Source organism: Capra hircus, chromosome 3, assembly GCF_001704415.2.
Source record: "Capra hircus breed San Clemente chromosome 3, ASM170441v1, whole genome shotgun sequence".
Taxonomy (NCBI): Eukaryota; Metazoa; Chordata; class Mammalia; order Artiodactyla; family Bovidae; genus Capra; species Capra hircus.
The window spans coordinates 62,038,103-62,065,184 of NC_030810.1; the positions used below are offsets into that span (position 1 = coordinate 62,038,103).

General features: G+C 43.6%; 2 protein-coding genes across 2 annotated transcripts in view; one reads left to right on the forward strand and one right to left on the reverse strand.

The window, feature by feature from the left end:
• The window catches only part of MCOLN2 (mucolipin 2), a 63,518-nt gene continuing 38,132 nt past the window's right edge, over positions 1,697 to 27,082 (reverse strand). The window contains exons 7-14 of the mRNA XM_018045686.1: positions 26,370 to 26,469; positions 19,976 to 20,088; positions 18,636 to 18,785; positions 17,122 to 17,223; positions 16,883 to 17,005; positions 6,779 to 6,985; positions 4,863 to 4,984; positions 1,697 to 2,507 (exon numbers count right to left, since the gene is read on the reverse strand). Of these exons, the coding sequence (XP_017901175.1) occupies positions 2,471 to 2,507; positions 4,863 to 4,984; positions 6,779 to 6,985; positions 16,883 to 17,005; positions 17,122 to 17,223; positions 18,636 to 18,785; positions 19,976 to 20,088; positions 26,370 to 26,469 (954 nt within the window). The 3' untranslated portion in view covers positions 1,697 to 2,470. The remainder of the gene's footprint in view (positions 2,508 to 4,862; positions 4,985 to 6,778; positions 6,986 to 16,882; positions 17,006 to 17,121; positions 17,224 to 18,635; positions 18,786 to 19,975; positions 20,089 to 26,369; positions 26,470 to 27,082) is intronic.
• On the forward strand, positions 24,604 to 25,404 carry LOC106501954 (60S ribosomal protein L17-like). The gene is made up of 2 exons (XM_013962681.2): positions 24,604 to 24,674; positions 24,905 to 25,404. The coding sequence occupies exons 1-2, from the start codon at positions 24,620 to 24,622 to the stop codon at positions 25,402 to 25,404; spliced, it is 555 nt and encodes a 184-aa protein (XP_013818135.1). The 5' UTR covers positions 24,604 to 24,619.

The window sequence follows — 27,082 nt, forward strand, 5'->3', positions numbered from 1 at the left end:
CTTATAAGTCATGCCCACTCACTTTACATTTGACTCATTTAACCCCTGCAATCCCCACTTTACAGATGAAGAAACCAAGGCTGGTGTGACCTGTCCAAGGAGACTCAGATGATGGTAGGAGGACAGGCACCCTGGAAAACTAAATGGCTTAACATCTTCACTCCCTCATGATCCCATGGAACTACTTATTAATACAAACAGGGCACAAAATAAAAACTAAGAATGGCTCAGGTTTCAATATTCAACATCAGGCTTCGCGTGAATTACCTGACTTAAATGCCAACCCCACAGTTTGTTGAGGTTTCATCACTTAGAAGCTGGAAGTAACTTGCCCAGGCACCAAAGTACAGGGTAAGCTGGGATTTTAGCTGTCTAGACATGGTATGAACACATGATGAAAGTGTGGGTGCATGGAGAGAGAAGTGAGGGGACCAGAAAAGTCCTGGGAGGGGCTTGATGGGGAGGAGCTGGAGACAATGAGGGAGAGTCCTATAATGAAAGTCCTACTTAATTAAAATCTTACTCTTCACCAGTAACTTTAAAATAGTTGACCCCTAAGATAGTTCAGGTATGAACTAAATCTATGCATGAAGTGATCTTAATCATAAGTCATTATCATAAATATTTATTAATTCCAAAAAATTAGCCCCCCATCTCCTTCACTGCTTTTAAGAAAGTGAGCAATCCCTTTTGAAGACCAGATAGTAAGTTGATTGAGATGTGATCTGAATTTTTCACTAGGTAGATGTTAAGAAACAGTACATTTAAAAAAAATTAGTAGTAATTCAATGAAGTGAAAGTCACCCATGACCTTTTCTTACCAACCCAAGTCAATAGGCCTAAGAATGTTACATCAGGCTTTGAGGAAATCACTGCAAGCCATGGAGGTATGTTCTATGAGAACTGGAATCCCATAATGAAACCAAGAGGCAGAAAGAATGAGTCTCCTAACTTTCACAGTGAACTCTCCAAGTGGAAGCCTAGGAAAGCAAAGAAAATGGTTTGTCCCAGATACGTCTATTAGCAGAGTTATAAGAAAATATTGTTCAATAAAATCCAAATAAATAATAGAGTTGTCAAGGTGACAATTGTTTAAAATCTTTAAAAGAGAGAAAACAATGTTTCCACAGACATAGAGTAACCTTGAAAAAAGATTTTTCTTCCTGAAAGTGTTTTGTTCAGCTGGAGGGAAAAGAAATAAAAGGAAACATGAAAGCCAATGAAAGAAAAACATGAGCATGGAAGACCATCATTAATCTTCAATTCAAATTGTATAAAACGCATTAATAGCAATTCTATTCAGAGATAAATGATGTACTGGGGGTATATTCGGGGTGAATAAGTGAGCTAATTGCACACTGATTCTGCATGGAGATGACCCTAGAAACACGGGTTAAATAGTCTTTAATTTAAAACTTGAATGTAACATTTTTTTTGTAAGTAAAGAAGTTTATAACTAAAATGATAAGTTTAGCAAAGTATTTTGTGTATAGACCTCAGCTGTGTCTGACTCTTTGTGACCCCATGGACTGTAGCCTGCCAGGCTCCTATGTCCATGGAATTCTCCAGGCAAGGATACTGGAGTGGGTAGCTGTTCCCTTCTCCAGGGGATCTTTCCAACCCAGGGATCAAACCCAGGTTTCTCACATTGCAGATTCTTTACTGTCTGAGCCACCAGGGAAGCCCAATAGTTCCATATGTTATGATAAAAATAAATTTATTTTGGAAAAAAATACCACCTTCCTTGCTTGACAAGGGTAAATTCCCACCACAGTGGAGTTCAGGTGTTAAAATGAGTGACCACTGCTGTAGTATAATGTCCACATGTCCTGGGTGTACAGTCAACAAGGAGCACAAGTGACAAGGTGTCCAAATGACTATGTTTCCAATTCTTCCCACTGACTTTACCAACAGTTTCTTCAGATCATTCTGAGAAGACCATAGGAAAACAGGCCAAGAAATGTCCACTGCAAGAGGTCTTTTTGTTGATTTAAGTGTAATCTTTACATGGCTTAATAGTTTTCCAGCGTTGAGTTTCTAAGTTGGTATTGCAACCAATCTCTGTCTTGTGCAGACCATGAATTAATAAATGTCTTCTAACCCAAGAATCACTTTTAAGACAAACCCATATTTGATGATAAACTCACATCTTCAAATACATGGCTTTAAATACCGTTGTTTTACACACTCTGAAATATGCCATCATAATTTAAAGCACCAAGACAGGATTTCACTGTCCCTGCTCTATGACACTAGTGCCCAGGAGGTGACTGTGCTCTGTTCTTCATCATTCAAGTTTATGAAAAGGCACTTTGGGACTTCAGTTCTATTCAGCCAGCTGGCAGTCAGTCCTCTTTCCCCATCCACAGTCGGTATTTTTGGAAGTTCTGGTCCAAAAGCCATTTGGGGCCCCTCTACATTGTCATTCAGTATGGAGACCTGAAACTTGATCATCGTCAGCAGGAGGATTTCAGTTAATAAGTATCAAATGGTCATCACTTCTATTCCTGTAACAGAAAGGGGGAGAAGTAGAGAAGAGAGAGCAAAAACTTAAAACTCTTTGAGATGGAACAGGAATACATGCTCTATCATGTAGGCATATGTAAGTTACTGACATGCTGAGTGCAACATATAAGTGGAAGGAAACTTAAGGACAATTTACATTAATTGGGGTTTGACTAGATGCTTCTGGCAGTTTTGAGGAGCTGTCCACCCTCCATCTCCATGGCTAGAACTGCAGATTTTCCTCCTTCACTATGGTAGAGAAGGGGAAAGATTAACTGCATCTTCTCAAACCAGCACACCCCTCCAGAGAACCAGACCAGAAGCATACCTCCTCATAGAACCAGAAGAGGATGCAGAGGCTACTTGTTCCACCCTGATGATACCACAGAGGGACCCAGAGGCTTAGGAAAGGTCATGGGACACCTTCAGTAATTGGAAGAATCCAAAATGAAAACCCAAGTGTTCTGACCATCAGGCTAGAGGCTCTGTCAATTATTCAAGAGAGAATGAGTCTGTGGTGGCTGCTGGGCTGCTTGGGTGAAGAAGGGCAACCTGGCCATTCTCTGAAGGAGGCCGAGCTGTGATACTTGGGTTGCATGTCACGGGCACTGGAGCGGGTCCCAGACACCAACGCTTGTGATGCCTTTATGGTTCTTCTCCAACATGTACTCTCCAGTCATAAAATGAGTCCTAGACTCATAGAATTAAGTCACCTTCCTCAATTTAATTTCATTCTTAAGTTTCCAGCTGTTAAACACATCCAGGTGTATTTAATTTTCAATAATTTCAAAACCATCACTTGTTCCAAGGCCTTAGTACAACCCATTTCCTTCATTAGACCCCATGACCTTCATTGTTTCTGTGCTGGGTCCAGCCAGATCCCCCTGGATTCCAGGCTTTGATCCGATTATTCAGCTAAAACCGATCAAGCTGACTTCACCCATGGCCATCTTTGGTAACGGCCACTTCTGTTTCTATTTTTGATCTCCTCTTTTTTCAAAACTTTCAACATCCTGTTCTTTACTTGGCTTCCTTTGGTTGACCCTCTGGTTCTACTAATTCTCTCATTTGTCATTATGAGCAGACTCTTCTTCACACCAGACACACCTTCTCCACAAGACTTAGTTCATCTTAGGGAAAACTGCCTGCTGATGTTGCTGTGTTCTCACCAGCCAGACTCAATCTTATCAATCAGTCCTGCAGTTCACTCTTTAAATCTTTCACTTGTTTCATATGGCTGCACGAGAAATGATCTAACAACCCTCTGGGGCTTTTTCTGGTACAAACCAAGGTCCAAAAATCAAGCACCAAAAGCCTATCCATTACTGTCCAGTGTTCACAACTATTTTACATTCTGAGATGATTTTTTTTTAATGGTTAACTACAGATTAGAAAAGCAACTTTCTAATTAGAAAAGGTACCTTATGTAAGGTACCCCTTAGGAGGCAGCTGCCTATTAAGAAAATTAGTTTCCCTTTATCCCTGCTTCCATGGCAACATTTTAATGCTCTGAGAGGATAAAATGTGACTGTAAAAACTTAACTCTTCTCAGAAGATCTCATTTCATATTTACTAGACATTATTTAGAAGTGCTCCATCATACCATTTCAAATCCCAAGACGCAGTGCGAATTGATTAACGAAAAATACATCCTGTGATTTTAAGTAGTAATTATGTTCTTCCTCTTTCTCTTCCTTCAGGACTCTGGTTTAGCGAACGCTTCTCAAAAGATGCGAGTCGGGGATACTTCTAGCTAACAACCCCCATCCCTGACTTGAGATGAAAACAAACATGGGCACAGTTAAGATTATCCTCATGTGTCCCCCATTCTAGTCCCCAACCCACTATGTGGAGGTTTTGTCACTGAGGTCCGGACTATGTAAGTGCCCCAATGAATGGTGAGCAAAGAGCCATTGATCAACTGATTTGTGTTTGCAGCCAAGGACACACAGAGCCCCTCTCAAGCAGATTTTCTGCTCTGCTCAAGGAAGGTTACTTGTACCACCAATTGTGAAAAGGGGAAAACATCCCGGAGCTACACCTGTAAATGAAGGATTCTGACCTCTTCCTGTGGCCAGCCCACCCTCTTGATTTCAGGGACACAGTTCATGCCTTCTCATAACAGGCTTTAACATTCCCAAGAGATTCCAACCATGTCATGTACCTTTGTACCTTGTTTTATAAGAAACAATAGATTTCTAAAGCCAAGTGCAGTGGGAGGAAAGAAAGGAGGGCTGCATTGTTTCCTCCAATCAGCTGATTTCTGAGTGCAGCGTTTGCCCTGGGAGGACTCTTTGTTAAGGCAACAGAGCATCCCATCCTGGGAGCATGGAGACCTGACTCGACACAATACTGACCTCCTCAGACAGCAGATGCTGGACAGGAAGGCTGGTGACTCTTCCTGACACTTCTCTTTGCTACTACACTCCTTCAGGAATTCCTGAAGATCCGTGGCAGGGAACCCATTCTGTTGGTATTTCTTTAAAAAGTACACAGTGTGGTTACCTTATTTATACAGTATGAGAAATTGCTCCCTTTGTCAACGAACAAAACCCACCTCTGCTAAAATAAAACTCTCCCACGTTGCAAGGTCGGATCTAAGAACTGATATTAACAATAATCAATCAATCTCTGGGTCCCTTGAAAGGCAAGACATGGGAACAGAGAGCCATTTGGAGGAAAATTCCAGAAAGCAAGCCTTAGTGGGGAAGGGTTGTTGTTGTTATTGTTTTATTGGTCGCTAAGCCGTGCCTGACTCATGCAACCCCATGGACTGCAGCCCGCCAGGCTCTCTGTCTCTGGGGTTTCCCAGGCAAGAATACTAGAGTGGGTTGCCATTTCTTTCTCCAGGAGATCTTTCCGACCCAGGGATCTAAACCCCGTCTCCTGCACTGGCACGCTGATTCTTTACCATTGAGCCACCAAGGAAGCCTAGAGGCATGTTAATTAAAGGAGTGAAGGAAATAGCAGTCTAAAGCTTTTGTGTTCACTGCAAGCCCAGGAGAAACCTCCCCCTTTCCCACACTGTGCATGTGGAGTTGGGCTGGCAAGTTTTATAGAAGCTGGTCGCTTAGTGAGGTAGAAGGCAGTAGGTTCCTCCAAACAGACACAGAGACTCTGATAGACCCCTCCCCTCATGTTCAGTGAGATCATCCACCAGGTCACCAAGGCTTGACACCCTCATAGGGACACTGCCACATCCAAAGACAGCACCCACACTGAGCAGGCCTGGCTCCTCTCCCCACAGCCAGCCCCCCTGCAGCCAACCACCCATTCCTACAGGAACATGTGTCTCCTTCTGCACAAAATGCTCAGGAGTATTTCCAACAGACTGGCTTCTTCTGGGATAGTCTGAGAAGGTTCAAGAAGAGGACAACAACACAGGACATGGACATGGAATCCCTGGTTGCTCAGATGCTGGCCCCAAACAGGGTGCTGGCTCCAAGCACGGCCATCTGCAGTAGAGACACCACCCCCCGAGGCTACAGAACTTCTTTCATGCTACAGATCAGTTAAATGGACCCAGTCTGAAAAGACACAGGGTCCACTGGGTAGCTTAGGAAGGTAGGAAGCTAAACAGCCACAAAAGCCTTAGATTTTGTAACTTGAAACCTGCATCACATGAGTGGCATCCAGTGTTTGAGGTGTGCCCGCTTGTGGACAGTTGTCAGGAAGATGGTCACCCTTTATCACTGAAACTTAGCACTCAAAGCTGAAGTTCTAGGACAGGCACGTATGCCTGTAAGCACTAAGATCCACAGCCCAGCTACCTGATTTACCAAATTCAGCCCATCCTTACGGGCTTCCCCTGTGGCTCAGTGGTAAAGAATCTGCCTGCAATGCAGGAGACGGAGGTTCGATCCCTGGGTCGGGAAGATCTACTGAAGGAGGGTATGACAGCCCACTCCAGTATTCTTGCCTGGAGAATCCCATGGACCAAAAAGCCAGGCAGGTTATAGTTCATAGGGTCACTTAGAGTCAGACACAACTGAAGCGACTTAGCAGGCAGGCAGGCCCATCTTTACCCATTTCCTTTCTCTTTCCCACTATACCTCCAAACCAGTCCACCCCAATCTGGGCACCAAGAACAATGTCCTAAATGCATATTTAAAATGAACCTCCAGCATCTAAAAAGTTTCTTTTCTACAAAATTTCAAAAATCTAAGTAAAACTATAGTACTTTAAGTAAGTAAAAAACTATAGTATTTTCCTATGTTCCAGTCTATACAGAATTTGCAATAGTTTTTGGTAGGAAATAATGATAAGTGCTTACCTTAATGGTGTCATAAGAGTCTGTAATAATTGCAATGAAAAGGCTGAGAATCATGTATATGAAAAGGCTGATGAAGGAATATAAATACAGGCGACTGAACAGCCACACCAAGTGGCTCTTCTGCTGGATGTGAGCAAAGGTCGCATACATGTCATCACCGTTGACCAGAGAAAACAGACACTCAGCAACCGTGTTCAGATTTTCAAACTGCGGAGGGGAGACCAAAAGTAGTCAGAGATATGCTGGCCGACAAGTAGAGAAGTATCAGGTTAGCTGGTTTTGCTGAAGACATTGTTGCTGCCATTTTACACTCAGCAACCGTGTTCAAATTTTCAAACTGTGGATGGGGGACCAAAAGTAGACTGAGATATGCTAGCCGACCCGACGAGTAGAGAAGTATCTAGTTAGCAGGTTTCGCTGAAGACATTGTTGCTGCCATTGTTATCACCATTAACATTCACTTTAGGGCACCTGGCATACCATGCATTGCAAATTGTTACTCAAAACACTCCTCTACATTCACAAAGATAATTTCTTGACACCTCTCTTAGTTTTTTTCCTTTGCACTCTTTATGTTGTTGTTGTTTTTCAGGTGCTAAGTCATGTTTGACTCTTTGCAGCCCCATGGACTGTAGCACCCATGTTTCCCTGTCCTCTGTCTCTCAGAGTTTGCTCAAACTCATGTCCATTGAGTCAATAATGCCATCCAACCATCTCATCCTCTGTCGCCCCCTTCTCTTCCTGCCTTCAGTCTTTCCTAGCATCAGGGTCTTTCCCAATGACTTTTTATATATTTGTGGTCAAGTCACCTGACAATTTTGGATCCGATTTTTCCTTCTTTTCTACTTAACATAGTCTTGTATTATTCATACCCAGAGATCATTTGTTGGAAATGTCCACTGTAACTATTTCCCTTTCACTGGACACCCTAATCATGTTTGCTATTGTAGAGAACAACGCAAGGCACATTTCTCGGCGCTGAGTTTTTTCCTACTATTAGGTCTCAGTATTAACTTTTTTTTTTTTTTTTTTTTGGTCATGTGTGGTCTTCACTGTTGCACTGGCTTTTCTCTAGCTGCAGTGAGCAGGGGCTGTACTCTAGTTGCGATGTGCAGGCTTCTCATTGAGGTGGCTCCCCTCACTGTGGAGCAGGGGTCCCTCTCTTGTGGAGCGGGGGCCCCTCTCACTCTGGAGCGGGGGGCTTCTCACTTGTGGAGCGGGGGCCCCTCTCACTCTGGAGCGGGGGCTCCTGGCTTGCGGAGCGGGGGCCCCTCTCACTCTGGAGCGGGGGCTCCTGGCTTGCGGAGCGGGGGCTCAGCAGTTGTGGCGCATGTGCTTAGTTGCTCTGCAGCAGGTGATGTCTTCCCAGCTGAAGGATTGAACCAGCCTCTCCTGCATTGGCAGGCAGATTCTTCATCACTGAGCCACCAGGGAAGCCCACGATTAACATTTTAAGGCTAAAATCTGCTAAACTGCTTTCTGAAAGAACTGCAGAGCAGCAGCAAAGGTGGAAGGGCCAGAGACAGAGGCTCAAGAAAATTGGTTTCTTTGTAGCCTTTCCAACCATGGATTCAGATAATTTTCAAGCCTTAAAAGCTAAAGATTACCAGAGGTGGGAAAGTGCATTAGGATGAATGATCACAGGTGTGTCTTCTGAGGGCTCCCCAGCTAACAGTTAGCCGCTGCCAAGAAACCTAACACCTGTGGCAGAGCTCGGTGGGCTGCCTAAAGAAAGTGGCCCTCAGAAGTCAGGCCTGAAAGCCAAGGTGCTCATCAGTGAGAGGAAGAGAAATTTGCTCAGTGAATATGGGGGAATAGGTGCGCAGCCGAAGGAGTGGTTGGAGAGTGAGTGTGTGCTGTGCTCACAGAGCCTTGTCTGGGCTTCTAAATATTTCAGACTAATCTCGCCTTCCCTGGAGAAGAGTGAAAACTTGGACAGAAGAGGGATAGGATCTGCTGTCTGTTTCCGTGGCACGTGAAGATCTCCCAAAGTGAGACAAGCTCAGGGGCCAGGGTGCCAGTCAGACTGAGTGCAGGGGCCCAGGACTGCAAGCAACCCAGAGGAAAGTGGGGAGAAAGTAAACCCAGGAGGCTGAGGGAGGAACCTCTGACGGACTCTGTTCCAGACAAGGCCAATTTAAGGAGCAGGTAGAGGCAGCAGCAGGAGGTAGTTAGCAAGAGGCTGATTGAACACCTGAAGCCCTGGGGGCAGAGCTGAGCAGGGGCTGGTGTGGAATGCCCCAGGAAGCTCACAGCCCCCACCTGGCTTAGGCACCATATCCACAGAAAGTAAACAGCAAGTGCTTAATGAATGAAGTCTCTGAGGTCAGAGGGTTAAACATTAGATAAGTGTGAAAAGTTTCTATGTGAAGAATGATAATGACTTAATAGGTAAAAGGTGACACAGTTTTCAGAAATGCAGATACAACAGGTTGCTGCAAAGCTGTAACAGAACCTAATCTGTCCTTAGCAGGAGGAGGGGCCAGTACATCCATCAGGTCAGCATGTGTGGCTGTGGGGACAAGTCCCTGTGAATGTTTCTGGGACGTTTCCAGTTGGGAGCTGTGTTATCAATATGGATTCACAGGCAACACAATAATAGCTCCCACCACCTGAGCCCAGAAAATGGGCTTCTCTTCCAAATTTCTCTATCTCTTTCTGCCATTCCAGCCTCCTAAGAAAAAGATTACTTCAAAATAATCAACTGCTTAAAACTATGTGTTGTTTATATGTGAAATCTAAAATACAACACAAAAGAAACCTATCTGTGGAATAGAAACAGGCTCACTGACATAGAGAACAGATTTGTGGTTGCTAAGAGGAGGGGTCTGGAGGAGGGCTGGAGTGGAAGGCTGGGGTTAGCAGGTGTAAGCAATTATATATAGGCTGGCTAAACAACAAAGTCTACTATATAGCACAGGGAACCTTGATAAACCACAATGGAAAAGAACATTTAAAGAAATAATCTATATATATGTATAACAATCATGTTGCTGTACAGCAGAAATTAACTAACAGTGTGAATCAACTATTCTTCAATTTTAAAAAAAGCAGTGTGTTGAATGAATTTATTTTCCCTGCTCTACTTGTATGGTATTTCTCTAACCCACTCTTTCTACCCCCCTCTGATTTCACACTTAAATATTTATTACAGAAAACTCCAGGGAAGACTTCCTCACTCCAACCTCTTCGGCCTCCAGTCCAAGCTGCAATAAAATCTCAACTTCAAAGAACATAGCCTTCAGATCGTTTCTCTTGCTTAACAATAATGCAAAGTCTGGAGGCAAAGTAAAAATCCAAACCAAGAACCCTGGAGTAACTCATCTGGTACATCCGTCATTGTCTCTGTCCAGTGAAGCCAGTGTTGAAGGGCTATTTCAGTCTTACATCAAGACAGACTGCCCTGGCAGCTCTAGTTTGTTCTCTACATCAGTAAGAACCACAGAAGAAACTACTGGTTGGTCTCCTAATTGTTGTCTGCACACTTCTCTGTACCCCAACCAGCTAGCAAACTCCCAGTCCATGAGAGATTCACGGGGTAAATTCTGTAACCAAAGGAGAGCATACAGACATACCCCAAATAAGAATCATGCCCATGGTTTGCTACATCGGCAACAACTCTGAAGACCTGGACTAAAGTCACTCTCCACAGAGGCCTGGAGGGAACATCCATTGGAGCAAATCACTTATTAATATGCAGATAATTTAACAATAAGACAGGCAGTTCCCAGAGCAACTAGTTTCCACCCCACCACTAGCCTTAAGACAATGTGGCTCAAGTTGGTTTCTATGAACATCAATTACAACTCTGATGGCACCATTAATAATCCATATTTCTCGGGACTTCCCTGGTGGCACAGTGGTTTAGAATCCACCTGCCAGTGCAGGGGACATGGGTTTGATCCCTGGTCCAGGAAGACTCCACATGCCAAGGAGCAACTAAGCATGTGGGCAACTACTGAAGCCCATGTGCCCTAGAGCCCTCACAAGGCAACAAGAGACACCACCACAATGAGAAACCCGAGCACTGCAACCAAGAGCAGACCCCACTCACTACAGCTAAAGTCCATGAAAAGCAATGAAGGCCCAGCACAACCAAAAATTAATTAAAAAAATTTTAATCCATATTTCTCAGTTTCTCTTGGAAACCGGCCAATTCCTTTCTTTAGTGTCAAGAACCTCCAGCAGTTTGTGTTTCAAGTTCCAGAACTGCGAGTTGGTGGGCACAGTGCAAATTCATCCCTTAGTTTCCTGTGCAGTTACTTAGAGTCAATTTGGACATAATATGCATCTCAGCATTAACATTATTTCTCTCCCTCTTCTCTGGGCACGTGAGATTTATTTTAACCCACCAAAAAGTTAAACAGAGACCTAATAAGGTAAGTAAATGGTACATACTCTACCATTTACTTACCATAAGAAGTGGCTGTGAGCTAGTTTCAGTTGCCAAGATCCACAGTATAAGTTAGCTTTAAAAATACCTAATGTGGAGAACAGTATGAAGGGTCTTTAAAAAACTAGAGTTACCATTTGATACAGAAACCCACTCCTGAGCATATATCCAGAGAAAACTCTAATTCAAAAAGTTAAGTGCATTCCAATGTTTGTAGCATTCACAACAGCCAAAACATGGAACATGGAAGCAACTCAAATGTCATCAACAGATGAATGGATAAAGAATATATATATATATATATATATATATATAATGGAATATTATTCAGCTATAAAAAGATGAAATAATGCCATTTCCAGCAACATGGATGGACTTAGATTATCATGCTAAGTAAGTTGGACAGAGAAAGGCACATATCACATGATGTCACTTACATGTGGATTCCACTTACATGGGGAACCTAAAATACAATGTAAATGATCTTATTTACAAAACAGAAATAGACTCATAGACATAGAAAATAAACTTATGGTTACCAAAGGGAAAAGGGGAGGAGGATAAATTAGGAAATTCGAATTAACAGATACATACTACTATATATAAATCAGATAAATAAGTAGGACCTGCTATATAGCATAGGGAATTGTATTCAGTATATTGTGATAACCTATGATGGAAAAGAATCTGAAAAAGAATATATATATGTGTGTGTGTGTGTGTGTGTGTGTGTATAACTGAATCACTTTGCTGTACACTTGAAACACTGTAAATCAATTATGTTGTTTAGTTGCTAAGTTGTATCCAACTCCTTTATGACCCCATGGACTGTAAGTCGCCAGGCTCCTCTGTTCATGGGATTTCCCAGGCAAGAATACTGGAATGGGTCGCCATTTCCTTCTCCAAATCAACCATACTTCAATTAAAAAAAAAAAATAGGGATTAAAACAATACCCAAGGTAAAGAGAAATAAGGTCCTAATGTGCTTCCAGGCTACAGATGCATCCCTAGGAAACTGCTTTGGTTCTTATAAGCTTCCAAGTCCCCAGAAAGCAGGTCTGCTGTCTCTGTTTCTCATCATTCAGCAAACTTGCTGAACTTTGTGGTACCATGTTCTTTGGACCACACTCGACATGAGGAATGCAAAGAGCAATAATCCATGGTCCCTGTCCTCAAAGAATTTGGGCTAGAAGAATCTGACAGTGTTGGGGGCACAGTAGATGTTGAATAAATATCAAATGGATATCTCCATAAAGAGTCTCCACAGGCTGCAGGCTACCACAGTGAAAACCGAAGCATTTGTTCCACAAATGATCACTGTTCAGTTGAGCCAAAAAGAACTTTCATGTGAATGAAAGCACAGTTTGCAATGGCTTATGTCAGAGAGTGACATAAAAATTTGCTTCAAGAGTTGGTGCTAAGAGTCTCATGTGGCCTTCACATAAAATGTTTTAACCAGCTAATAGTTGTTTTGAGTAAGAGAGGTGCTTGGATAAAACCAGAGGCCTTGAAAGCAAGAAGGTGTAACTCTGGTGCCACTAAAATTTTACCAATGGCGTGAGCCAAGACCAGTGATTTTTCAATGCTTTGTCTTTTCATTTGCAAAATGGGGACAATAAATGCAAGACTGTGGTATATTCCTCAGAAAGTGCTCTGGCAACGTCAAAGCCACATTACAGCTATGTTCTTCCAGTACTCATCTTGAATTATTAAACAGCAACAGGCTCCAGCCTACCATGCTCACACATTTTGAAAGGGCACTGTGCCAATGTCCATTAGTGCTGGAGTAAACGTTGGCAGGACACTTGTATTTTTATTCTCTTTCAGTTGAACCATTGAAACCCGATGTCTAACAGGAAAGCCAGAAGCTAAAATATGGGATTCCTGCTGCCAGACAAGCATCAGGGTGAATTTCTGGTTTTTCTGATACCTTCTCTTTAGAGTTTTTTTGTTTGTTTATTTAAAGAGCGATTGAGCTTCTACACCCAAGCTAGCTGTGATTCTAGAAAATGCTCACTATGGTGCCGCCCAGCTTTCAGGCAATACTTGAAGGTCTTCTGATTCAACAGATAGTGACTGACTGGCAGAACCTGACATTTTTGACCATTTGGATTGGTTTGGAGAGAGATGTGCAGGGGGAGTAAACAATTCTAACTTTAGACTCAAAGAAGAAGTAATATGGAGCAGAAAAAACAGAAGTCCAGAACCAAAGTGAAGGTTTTTTCTAACTATTGAGCAGTGCATCCGCTGAATTGACTCAACTCTGTGTTTTCCAAATAGATCAGCTTGGTTAGGAATGGGAGATAGAAGCCATAAACAGACCTGCTACACAGCCCCAGAGATATAGTTCTTATCTCTCTACTCCTCCAGGGGAGAAGTGACAGACTGGCGTTAACTAAGAGACATAAGTCAAGAGGTGAAACATCCAGTATGGCCACCGTCAGCTCCGGGTGACTATGGAACATCTGATGAATAGCCAGTCCAGGCTGAGGTGTGCTGCCGGGACAAAATGCCCACCAGATCTCAAAGACTCGGTGCCTGAAAAAGGCCTCAATGTTTTATAGTGAATACAGGCTGAAGTCATATTTGAAATATATTGGATTAAATAAAAGGCATAATTAAAATCAATTTCATCCATTTCTCTAAAAAAATGTTTAACGTGGCTACTAGAAAAATTTTTAAAGTACAGACATGGCTCTCATTTGTAGCTCTCATATTTTTCTTGGATAGTGCTGATCCCCTGGACTCTTTGAAAGGACAGAACTGAAGATATGAAAATACAGTTAAGACTCACAAAGCAAAAGAACACCATTTTTCACAAGGTAACCTTGACACATATTGAAAGAAATAAGAATGATGACTCGGCTTTCCTCTCATGGTTGATCCACTCTTGAGTCAGACTAAATGCTCTTTTGTAATGATTTGTTTTAGGTAATGCCAAGAAAAGAAAAGAAGAAAAGCCTTCAGCTTGTTGGTCAAATGATGTGTATTCAGGTAAAGGTGAGCTGGGTGTGAATTCTATCTTAGCCATTCACCAATTATTCAACCCCAGGAATCTAACATATTAAGATCCTTATTTTCTGTCAAAAGATAATAATGTTTCCCACAGGGTTAATGGGAGGGCTAACAGAGCAAGGGAGGTAAAGAACATGGGCACCTTATCTATTTAGCACATAGCACTTGAGAATGGTAGCTAGTTTGATAAAATTAAAGCAACATTTATGAGCATCTTCCCAAACAATGATGGGATAGGGAAGATGTGTGCCTGATTCTTTGCAACCCCATGGACTGTAACCCGCCAGGCTCCTCTGTCCATGGGGATTCTCCAGGCAAGAATACTGGAGTGGGTTGCCATCATACCCTTCTCCAGGGGATCTTCCAGACCCAGGGATCGACCCCACGTCTCTTAAGTCTCCTGCATTGGCAGGCGAGTTCTTTACTGCTAGTGCCACCAGGGAAGGTAGAGAGCCATTAATGGCCACAGGACCACTGGAAGAGCAGTATTTATTCCACATGGTGCAACACTGCCCTCTCCTGACAAAAATGTGGCAAGGCATTCGGACCACAAGGCAAGTAAGGAAGAAAAATGTGAATTTTCCTGGGCACTAAGACAATAAATTCTCCAGATCAGGGAGATCATATCAAAGAACAGTTTTTACTGATGAGTCACCTTTAAATCAGTGGGCTAGAACTGGAAGAGCAGTAAGATGATCAAGATTTGCTAATAATCCAGAGATGGTCACTTTGTTGACTATACAGTTTCTCAAATAGGAAAATGGCAATTCTCTTTGGACAAATTAAATGTAGTGCTTAAAGAGGAGAAAGTCTGGGTAGACTCCAAGTTACTAGGATTTATTTTAGTAGGAAAATACCAAAAGTTTGAGTTTTATGGATTGCTCAATTTCTGTGAAAAGTTTATAAACCAGATTTGATCATGGTTTTTTTTAAGGCAACTATCAAGGTCAAAACTTAAACCTGAGCTGTATACCAGTGTCAATACAATCCTTTACATCTTTACTTTTCTCCTTGTAGGACACCTAAGTCAAGATGACTGTACCCTAGGCTGTTGACAAAATTAAATGAAAGAGAAGAGAGAAACGCTTAGCATTGCCTCAAGTGTTAGCTGCTATTATTTTTATTTTTCTTGTTCCTATTGTCCCAATTGCCAAAGGCCGGTGGGGGAAAAAAAAACTGTAAGATGCAATCATTGCTTTTACTTTTTTGGTTTGAAAACAAACCCTACCAAATTTCATTTCCTGCTATATCTTTGAATCAAATTTATCATTTTAAAACAAGAACATCTGGAGAAGGAAATGGCAACCCACTCCAGTATTCTGGCCTGGGATATCCCATGGACAGAGGAGCCTGGTGGGCTACAGTCCATGGGGTCGCAAACAGTTGACACAACTGAGCGAGCATTCAGTCATTTTTAAGGGGAGGAAACAGTCTCAGGAAAGTTGAGATGCTTGCCAAAGGCCCCAGAGCTTTTGACAGCAGAGCCAGAACTATGGCTGAGGATTCCCAGATCCCAGGCTTCTTGATCCTGGCCTCTCTCACCAGCTATGCGTGTAGAAAACTAGAATCTAAAATATGCCTGAGAGCTTCCCTGCTGGCTCAGTGTTAAAGAATCCACCTGCCAATGCAAGAGATGTGAGTTCCATCCCTGGTCTGGCAAGATCCCAGCGTGCATTGGAGCAGCTAAGCTCCTGGGCCACAGCTGCTGAGTCTGTGCTCTGGAGCCTGGGAGCTGCAACTCCTGAGCCCAGGTGCTGCAACAACTGAAGCCCGAACATCCTGGACCCTGTGCTCGGCCACGAGAAGCCACCACAGTGAGAAGCCCACACGCCACAGCTAGAGAGAAGGCCCTGCTCACTGCAACTAGAGAGAAGCCCGCACAGCACTGAAGACCCTGCATGGCCACAAATAAATAAATCCTGTAAAAAGAAAAACAAGAACATCTGAACATAACTTTGTTGTCCCTGAAATGATGATACTGACTGCAGCCCAGTAATAGCTGAGAATTCAGATACTGAACTTTAATAAGGCAGTAAGATGACGCTAAAATCAAAGCCCCCTGCAAAGGCAAGATGCGTTATCTTTGCAATCATAACTAATGTGGTCATTCCAGGCAGTCTTTATCCTCCTCCATCCTCCTCAGTTAATCTGGATGAAAACTGTAACTCTTTGAGTTAGAAGGATTTTGAAATGCTTTTCCTTACTTAATTTTCATTTTCATTATAGTGATCTTATGTACAAACACTTCTTATGTGGTGTCCAGCTGGGTTCACATGTGACCCTTTAAGCCAGACCCAGACAACCATGAAATAAATGTGCTCTCCAGTTTCCTGCAGTTCTTGTTTCAATATCCTAAAGTCACTTCAACATCCAGGAAAGGGAAAGAAAAGGAAAACTAACCAACAAAACAATAAACAATAAAGATATGTGTTCACTGATGTCAAGCATATGTGCTGGAGAGAAGTGGGATGAAGCTCAGTGCTAGAAACCCACCTTTTAAAAAAACTTTTTACTTATTTTTTTTTGGCCATGCTGTGCAGCACTGTGGGATCTTAGTTCCCTGACCAGGGACGCAACCCGAGCCCCCTGAATTGGAAGTGCGGAGTTGTAACCACTGGACTGCCAGGGAAGTCCCAAAACCCACTCTTAAGGGCCCCAGGTGCCTCGTGTGCAGGAAGAAGAATTGGGCTACATACCTTGTTGTGATACGGTCCTAAGACAATCCAGCCGCAGAAGGTGTAACCCAAATAGATCATACCAGCACATGCGCAGAAGCGAAGAACTTTTGGCAATGAGGCTTGCATTGTTAAAATGAGCACCTGAAAAAAAAACACACACACAAAATGGCAGAATGGGAGTTATTAAAAAGTAGCTAATAGATCCCGAAGAAATGGACCTGAATCCCAGTGGTGCTGCCCAGGGCCCACATCCTTACATTATATGCTTGGAAGTAACCCAAGTATCGGATGACGCCAACCCAGACAAAGAGTGTAGACGTTCCAAGCAAAATGCTGCACAGATTGTAGTTTGTGAGATTCTAGGAAATGAAAAAACAGACATATTAGTAAAATATTCTATTCCACTCATCTCAGGAACACCTTGCTTGGAACTGACTGGAAAAGAATGGTCTGCCTGCCTCTCTACAGTGATTCTAAGCGCTTTTAAACTGAAGAAGAAAATAATAAGAGTGCACAATTCCAAATGTGTTTCTCATTTCCTTTTAGTATTGCAATTTGTTGAACTAAATCTTTGTTCAAACAATACTCTGAACTAGAGACTGCATTTACCACTGACTTAGGCATTAAAGCACATAAACTGATGTTTGCTAAATATCAAACAATACTTTCCAGCTATTAACACTTTTAAACGAAAGCCCCAGCATGATCTGCTAACAGTTCCTGCTCTCAAGGACTTCCAGGTCTAACTGAAGAGACACACGCACAAACACAATTCTAATATAATGTGCCATGTGCAGTGAGAGGCACAAGCCGGACTTGTTCCATAGGGCTCCCATGGGCCTGACCCCAGAGTGGTGCCAGCCTGCTGGACAGGCTGGGAGAGCCTTGCAAGTCAGCAGAGGCTGAACCAGGGCCTCAGGCTGGGAGCCCACAAGACAGGCCAGAGAAAGTGAGGGCGGGAGAGGCAAGGAGACCTGGATGATGAGGACCCCGGACACCACACTGAAAAAAGGGCACTTCATCACAAAGAGGTGTCTCTGAGGCAGAAAGGATTGTCACTGCAAGACAGACACCAGGAAGATGACTTTGACAGCTGTGTGATGGGTCCAAGGGGTACAAGGCTGAACGCAAAGCAACAATGAGGAGACCGCTGTGGCGGGAAGAGGAGCCACAACAATGAGAAGATCTAGACCAGACAGGAAGACGCCTGGAGGGAGTGGAGCAGTTGCCCTGGATAAGAGGGAGGTGTTAGAGGTCAGGAGAGAAGGCTGGTAAAGATTTGCTAACTCAAGGCAGGGCATGGAGGGGAGGAGTCAAGACCTGGGAGACTAAATCAATTAAGTTACCCAAGGGCCAACTAAATTACCCAGAGGCACTCAAATCATCCTCAAATAAAACCTCTATCCTTCAGAACCCCCATCAGTCATGGGTGAGCACCCCTGGCTCACAGTGTGATTGGATCAAGGGTCAGAGGCTGCTTTTTGCAACTTAAAAAAAATAAATAAAGCCTGACCAAGCAATCAATCCTCTCACACTTCAATTCTTATTCTGAAGATGCTGCCAGGTTCCCGAGAGGACATTCATGGGAATATCACCTTCCACAGAACATCCACCTCCTCATTTTCCACTCACAAAAAACCAGGTCAAAGGAGGCTTCAGTTTTATGGATGTGAGAAAAGAGAAAACGTGAGAATCACTGCATATCTTAAGAGTATGTGAGACCACCCCAAAGAATAGAAAGAACAAAAGATTTAAAATGGGTTGCCCTCACCTTGGCTTTAATTTCCATTTTTAACACGGATCCACTTATTGTCAGGAGGTCGCTGATAATCACCAGGATATACCATTGGTTGATAAATTCCCTCTGGTCGGCATTACACACATGTCGCTTGTACTTCTCCAGGAAGAACTTTAGGAATCTCTGCAGCCAAAAAAAAAAAAAAGAAGAAGAAGCATTTCTAACAAACTGCACTGGCCTCTAGAAGGAAAAAAGTGCAGAACAGAGCTCTTGCATGTCCGATGGCATGACACTGCCTTTTCCAAGGTGACGGATTCTAACTTGGAGGGTACAGATCACAGCCCACACCCTCCCCCGCCATCTAGCCCAGCTGGAGATGAGCACGCCAGTGATCTGAGTGACTCCAACACCCAATGCCGTGCTCTCCCTCCAACAGACTCTTGTTGAAATAGCTAACACAGAGTCCCTTCTAAACGCTGTACATATTCTCAACACATTCAACCAGACAACAACCCTACGAACTAGGCACCATGGACCCTTCCTTCCAGAGGAAAGAATGGAGACACAGGGCAGCCGAGCCAGGACTTGAGTCCAGGCGGTCCAGCTCCTGGGTGTGGGTTCCCAGCACGCCCCACTCTCGTGCAGAACCCAGCCCCTGACACTGGATCCAGAATATCAAGGGACTTGGGAGGGGGTGGGTAAGAGAACTGGGTATTTACACAATAAATTGACACAGGTCAAGAAGTAGAAAATAGAATGAAGACCGTTTTATTGCTCCACGTGTGGTATTCTGATGACTTCTTACTTCCACTGACCCTAGTCTGTGTTTATACACATGCCACACAGTGGGATAAAATTTGTGCTAGAGTATATGGTCACAAGAGTCCTAAGGGTAAAAAGGCAAAAGGAACCTCAGGGGAGAATTTAAAAACTATTTTTAAAAATAGGATATTTTATGCATCATTATAACCCATTTATCATGCCTTCCTGTCAAAATGAACTCTGATCTGAAGACAAAAGATGAAACCCACACATGCTATTGCCCTGTTCTTAAGATCACTCTTGAATTTAAAAGGGTCTCATTTATTCTAGAAACATTCAAAATCTTAAGAAGTTCACTGCGGTGCATCTGTGCTTATTAGCTCAAGTTGAAGCAGGATAATTGTCTAATTCTCCCTGACATGCCAGGAGCTTGGACTCACTCTCTACACCCCAGGTTGATTAATGCCCTGTTGGAGGACAATCACTCAAAGGAATTTAATTCAGTCAAGGCCCCAGGTAGGGCAGGATAACCCTTCGTCAAGGCCCCACTGTTTGGACAAGCTGAAGGCGGAGGTCTGGAAGGGAGGGAGAATATTCCAACACACATTTACCTTTCGTAACTTCAGCGCAAGAACAATGGATCTTGTGCACAGGATAAGAGATGCCAAGCAAATCACAATGACAAATGCATCAAACACCAGGACATACTGAGTGTTTTTCTGAACTGAGAAACAAAAACAGAATTCAAACGTCAAACACACCTTACTTGGGAATAATTTCCAAACAAAATGGCACCTAGAAAATAAGATCAAATGATAAATGCTTCAACATCAGAAACAAATTACACAGCATTCATGCAGAGGTTCACAAACAAGGTAATCATTCCCTGGTGTCGAATTACACATTTAAAAACATATGAATTCTTAACAGATATACTAAAATGTATTTATAAATATTTACTGTAGAGTAGAATTCAATAGAAGGTGGTCCATTTGGACCCCATTCTAAAGAGGCAAAACTACTGACATACTCTTGAGTTCTCTCACACAAAAATCAAAAACATAAGTTCTCCATTAATGAAGGAACAAACATTTTAAAGGGCTTCCCTAAGTTGTGAAGATCCCCTTGGAGGAGGGCATGGCAATCCACTTCAGTATTCTTGCTTGGAGAATCCCCATGGACAGAAGGCTACAGTCCATGGGGTCACAAAGAGTCAGACATGACTGAGCAACCAGCTAAGCACAGCACAAACATTTTAAAATCCACCAAAAATCCCCATTTCTGCTTCTCAATCTTACTCTGCACTTTCCCAGCAAAGAGTGCCAATTCAATAAGCTCTTCTTAGGTGTGGGGAAAGCAACCACTTGGAATGAAGTACAGAGAGTAGCAATCAGATCTGTGTCTCTTGTTTTGGAGTATAGTTGCTTTACAAAGTGTACAGCAAAGTGAACCAGCTGTGCATACGCATACTCCCTTTTTGTTTAAAGATTTCCTTCACATTTAGTCACCACGCAGCATTGAGATTGGATCCTGGAACACATGTAGCTCAGGGAATGACTAAAGGAAGCCCAAACTGTAAGCTTAGCTTCTCTCAGACTTCGTGGTGTTGTCGAAAATCCCCACGATGGCTCGCATTGCTGGCAGCTTGCTGTTCTCTCCCAACCCCCACCTCCTCCGCCCTGAGGCCACTCCAGTCTTCCTTCTTCCCTGCTCCTGCTAGGGGCTCGTGCGCACTCTCTCTCTCTCTCCCCCTCTCCGTCTCTTTCTCCGCAGGGACATTGCACCTCTGCCTGGAACAGCACCCTCCCCATCACTCAAGGGGATTATTCAACCTTGAGTATTTTCCTCGTCAGAACAGAATCCCCTAAATTCTCATCCCTATTAACCCTTCCCTCCAAATCCTATCATAGCCCTGTCCACCGTATATATACCTATAGCTTCATTTACTCCCCTTTGCTTGATGGTCACTGAACTTGTTGCATATTCAAAGACAGCACAGCAAGGCACACAGAGACAGTATAAAATGAAAAAGGACAATCTCTGGAGCCTGAGACCTGGCTCTGAATCTCAACTCTGCACTTGGAAGTTGTGGAGTCTTGGGGAAGTTGCCTCAGTTTCCTCATCCAAAACAATGGGTACAATGAAAAAAAAAACCTATTTTATAGGGCTGTCATGAGGATTGAGTAAGTTCATATATGAAAGCACCTAGAACTGCCCCATACACATAATAACAGAGCAGTTACTATAACATTCGATGCTCATCTTCCCCACTACATGATTGGTTCTGGGAAGCAGGGACTGGATATATTTTGTTCAACACTACAAAGCCTGTGCTTAGCATAATGCTTCAGCATGCTTACAGATAAGCACAGTGACCCCAGCAGAACATAAGAAGACTACAATAATCTAAGTTGGAATTTGTGAAGGTTTGAGCAACGTCAGAGGCAGAGAGGACACAGAAGGATAAGGCAGAAAGTAGCAAGAGATGAAAAAGAGAGATTCAGGGGGACTTAGGGAGTAAGGAAGGACTGATCAAGAATGACCTCTTTTCTGTCTTGGGTCCACTGGCTCAGTCTAGACATTCATGACAAGAGAGGACGACTTGGTGGCCACTGAAACCGGGGGTTTCAGCCAATCAGAGATGACAGACAGGAATGCAGACTAGGAAGGATGAGGGATGTGGGCAGCAGGCTGGCTACGTCTGGGAATTAGGAGAGGAGACACACTCAGGAACCAGATGGAGAAAGGCCAGGGAAGCAGGAAGCAGGACTGGGGACAGGCAACCTTCAGGAACATCTGAAGTCAGGGTGCTCCACAGAGACACCTCTGCCGAGAAGGCATTGAAGAGGAAGACGGGAGTGTGTCCACAGATTTAGAGATAATAATGGCGTGAGCAATCTCGGCACATGTCTGAGAGCAGCTCATCCAGTGGGTTATGTGTGTGGCCAGCTAGTAAATATCACTGAGCGAGTGGTCCAGCCTTGCTCAGCTTCGGGTGCCTTGGGTACCACATGGGAGCATAGCTGTACCAGTTTCATGCACTGTTAGGAAATCAGGCAAACGATCCCTATCAAGTGCTTGTTAGTGCCTCACATGGAGCACTTACCTCCCTCTTTAGCATTTTCCACTTCACAAGTTTAAGTTATCTCAAGATCCTATCTAATAGGTAGGTAAGAACACAACCTGACCAAAATCCAAGACCACCATTTGTTGTTTTTTTTTGATCCATGAATAAGGCAGAGAGAATAGGAGCAGTTCTTGGAAAGATGGGGCTGAAATCTTTAAAAAATGCAAGCACAGCACCTAGTACCTTCTTTTCTGACCTACAACAAGAATAAAATCTCTAAGACTGCTTGAATGGGGCCTTATTTACAGTTAAGAAAACTGAGGCCTGGAACTAAGAAGATAAATCGTCCCTCATAACAGAGACAAGTATTGTATTCTTAAAATTTGATTTACTGAGATTACTTTGACATGTTACAAAAAGTATTTTATAAACATCATGTGTGTGTTAGTAGCTTAGTCATGTCCAGCTTTTTGCAACCGCATGGACTGTAGCCCACCAGGCTCTTCTGTCCATGGAATTCTCCAGGCAAGAATACTGGAGTGAGTTTCTATTTCCTTCTCCAGGGGATCTATGGGGTGCCATAGATCCGGCCCATGGGGTCACAAAGAGTCAGACATGACTGAGCAACCAGCTAAGCACAGCACAAACATTTTAAAATCCACCAAAAATCCAGGTCTCCTGCATTGCAGTTAGATTCTTTACCATTTGAGCTACCAGGGAAGTCCAAACATCATAACTGCTTTCTTATTCTACTATGTTATTCCCACAAGAACAGTTCCCAAAACTGGGTTTGCAAAACTCTAGTCCAGAGAGTTGCTCTGGCAACCTGGTTAGGGAAGTCCGACCCCACCACCCAGTCCTTCCAGGGTCCTGAGAAGTCCCCCACACACTACCACTCTGACCTGTGTGACCCTGACCAACGCTTCACACACTGAACCCCTTTCCCTGGGACACTCATTTACATCGCCTATCGACGGGGAGTCCTGTCTGTCAGTACACATCCCTTCCAGCTCCCAGGCTCAAATGGCTTCATTTACAAAATCAAGTTAACATGAAGGTTAGTGATGTAGTGGGAATGGGTATTAGAAGTCATAAAAGGCAACCTTGAGTTTGTATGTGAAAATGGCCATCCTCTCTCTTTTTATTTTGATATCCTTTTATTTTACCTTGAGATAACAGTTAACGACAAAGCTAGAGAAGTGTCAAGGGAAGTGTATGGATGTGAACGAATCTCAGAATGTTTTGCACATAGCACAAGGACCCCCCAAGATGTCACCCTTGCCTTTGTCCCCCTCCCCAAAAACCAGGGCAATCAATCCACCAGGCAGCTTCCTACACGAAGGAAAATAAATCCATTTTCTAAGCTGTTTTCCAGACTTCAGCTTTCTAAGACTTGTCACATTATTTTAAATTTGCTCTCTCCTGGTCATGGAATCTGGTTTTATAGGGTGTAGCTTTGGAAGAAGAATATGTAAATATTTCTAGCTGTGAAATTGTGTTTCTCCCCACTGACCACAAGAGAGAGCTAGAGCTCCTCTCTTCTGAGTAAAGGCTCGGAAAACTTCCCAGTGTGGTCAGGGTGCCGGCGAGGAGGAAGGAAACCCGGGTCTGGCAAACCTGTTTAACTCACTTATTTGGTCAAACGACTATTCCAAACCACATTTCCTATACGACAAGGGTTAGCTTTGTTCACATAAAATAGTTGCAGCCTACACTTGGACTTGGAAAATTCACATCTGATCTGTGCCTTTCTTCCGTATGAATGCTGAGGCGTAGTAACCACTTTTTAACAGAAACTAAAAGTGTGTATTCTGATCAGAGGTTGAGCCAGCAAATGGAACTACAAAGCCAAAACTTCAGAATCATCAGCCCAGGTGGCATTAATGGTAAAGAACCCCCCTGTCAATGCAGGAGACAGAAGAGAGTGGGTTTGATCCCTCGGTGGGGAAGATCCCCCGGAGGAGGAAATGGTAACTCACTCCAGTATCCTCGCCTGGAAAAATTCCATGGACAGAGGAATGGTGGGCTACAGTCCATGGATTGCAAAGAGTTAGACATGACTGAGTGCACGCGCGCGCACACACACGCACACACATGTATTATATAGCTGAAAAGCCACAAAATTAGTCTAATTTAAAACTAATACAAAATAGCTTTTCTGGTAAGCGGCCTGAGGTGACCCCTAAAAATGGTGCGCTATTCACTCGACCCAGAAAACCCCACAAAATCATGCAAACCTAGAGGTTCTAGACTCATTGGAAAAGACTCTGACGCTGGGAAGGATTGGAGGCAGTAGGAGAAAGGGACGACCGAGGATGAGATGGCTGGATGGCATCACGGACTCGATGGACAGGAGTCTGAGTGAACTCCGGGAGATGGTGATGAACAGGGAGGCCTGGCATGCTGCGATTCATGGGGTCGCAAAGAGTTGGACACGACTGAGCGACTGAACAGAACTGAACTGAACTGAGAGGTTCAAATCTTTGTGTTCACTTTAAGAACATTTGTGAAACTGCCCAGGCCATAAAGGGTATGCATATCCAGAAAGGCACCAAGTACCTGAAGGATGTCACTTTGAAGAAACAACGTGTGCCATTCCGTCGCTACAATGGTGGAGTTGGTAGGTGTGCACAGGCCAAACAGTGGGGCTGGATGCAGGGCCAGTGGCCCAAAAAGAGTGCTGAATTTTTATTACACATGCTCAAAAATGCAGAGAGTAATGCTGAACGTAAGGGCTTAGATGTAGATCCCCTGGTCATTGAGCACATCCAAGTGAACAAAGCCCCCAAGATGCGGCGCAGGACTTACAGAGCTCACGGTCGGATCAACCCCTACATGAGCTCTCCCTGCCATACTGAGATAATCCTTACTGAAAAAGAACAGACTGTTCCTAAACCAGAAGAGGAGGTTGCGCAGAAGAAAAAGATATCCCAGAAGAAACTGAAGAAACAAAAACGAACGGCCCGGGAATAAATGCCGCAAAAAATAAATGCAAATAAAAGTTAAATAAATAAAACTAATTCAAAATAGTCAGGATTCACAAGTATTTTACATTTTTTTTGCTCTAAGATTTGGTCAAAGCAGGTTCAGTTAAACAAAACTTGTAAATGAAAAAACACTGACCACCCATCGTTAATATCATCCAAACCCCTCATCGAGAAAGGGGTCTCAGGAGCCCACTTTAGCCTGTGGATCAAGGAGTGTTTTATGAGTAATGACTGAGTGACCGACCCAGGTTTGTACAGGCTGCTCTCTGGGCTCTGAAGGCCTCGGTCCTGCTCCACTGTCACAGGCTCAGGGCAAATCAGACCTTTTCCCAGAAGTGTTGCTCTACTGTACGTCCTGCTCTGCCCGTCGAAATGAACCTTTGCTGTTTTGACCACCATATCTTGTGCCTCCACCACTTACTCTAATCCAGGACAAGCTAGAGAGTCTCTAAGCGTGTCAGTGTCCCTCACGGAGGTGTTTTCTTTCTTTCCCGGGAGCGCTAGCAATGACTGTCTGCCTCCTCTGGCTCTCAGTGCTCACTTTACATAGTTACTCATTTACTACTCAGCATCCTGGAAAGTAAGCACTATTGTTACTTTCACTTTTCAGAGAAAGCCACTGAGACGTGGAGAGCCGAAGGAATTTGTCCAAGATCGCAGGCACAGGAAATAGAAGCAAAACCCAAGCCCAGGCAGTCAGGCTCTAGAAACTGCTCCTAAATACTGGGCAACACAGCCTCTCCTACGAGGTCTATAATCCACATTTGCTGAACTGAACAAAAATGCAAAGCTTCAGAATATGCTTGACAGAAGCAAACATTCAAAGTGTGGTTTTCTGGAGCTCTTTCTTCTTATTATCATCTAAGTAAACCCTTTATACACCCAAAACCCCCAAATGAAGTGTTAAAGATCATTCACAATCCACAATGGGCAAGCATGTAACATACTTACTAGATCCAGAGATTTTCAAGTCTTTACATTCCTCGATTTTGGCATCAATGTTAAAATAGATTTTGATTTTGCCACTGTGAGCTTTATTGTCAAAGATTATCTAGAGACACAAACAGATGAAGAGGTTACAACCCAGCAGAAAGTATGACGCGTTAGATCAGTTCTGCTTAAAATATCTGGCATCCAAACAGTGTGTTGATCCAAAAAGAATCAGACCAATGAAAATGTCCTCATCACATGATTCCTTCACAACTTCCTATTATTAATGAAAAACTGTGGTCCAAAGCAGGGGTCCCCATCCTCCAGGATCTAATATTTGATGATCTGAGGTGGAGTTGATGCAATAATGATAGAAATAAAGTGCGCAATAAATGTAATGCACTTGCTACTGCTGCTGCTGCTGCTAAGTCGCTTGAGTCGTGTCCGACTCTGTGCAACCCCATAGATGGCAGCCCACCAAGCTCCCCCATCCCTGGGATTCTCCAGGCAAGAACACTGGAGTGGGTTGCCGTTTCCTTCTCCAATGCATGAAAGTGAAAAGTGAAAGTGAAGTCGCTCAGTTGTGTCTGACCCTCAGCGACCCCATGGACTGCAGGCTTCCAGGCTCCTCCGTCCATGGGATTTTCCAGGCAAGAGTACTGGAGTGGGGTACCATTGCCTTCTCCAGTAATGCACTTGAATCACCCCAAGACCATCCTTCCCGAGTGCTGCCT

What these genes read in the sequence shown, in the direction of transcription:
- LOC106501954 (XM_013962681.2), top strand. Translation starts at nt 24,620, where the DNA reads ATGGTGCGCTATTCACTCGACCCAGAAAACCCCACAAAATCATGCAAA. An exon ending in AAAATCATGCAAACCTAGAG is followed by an intron (nt 24,675 to 24,904) that starts GTTCTAGACTCA and finishes CTGAACTGAGAG; the next exon opens with GTTCAAATCTTTGTGTTCAC.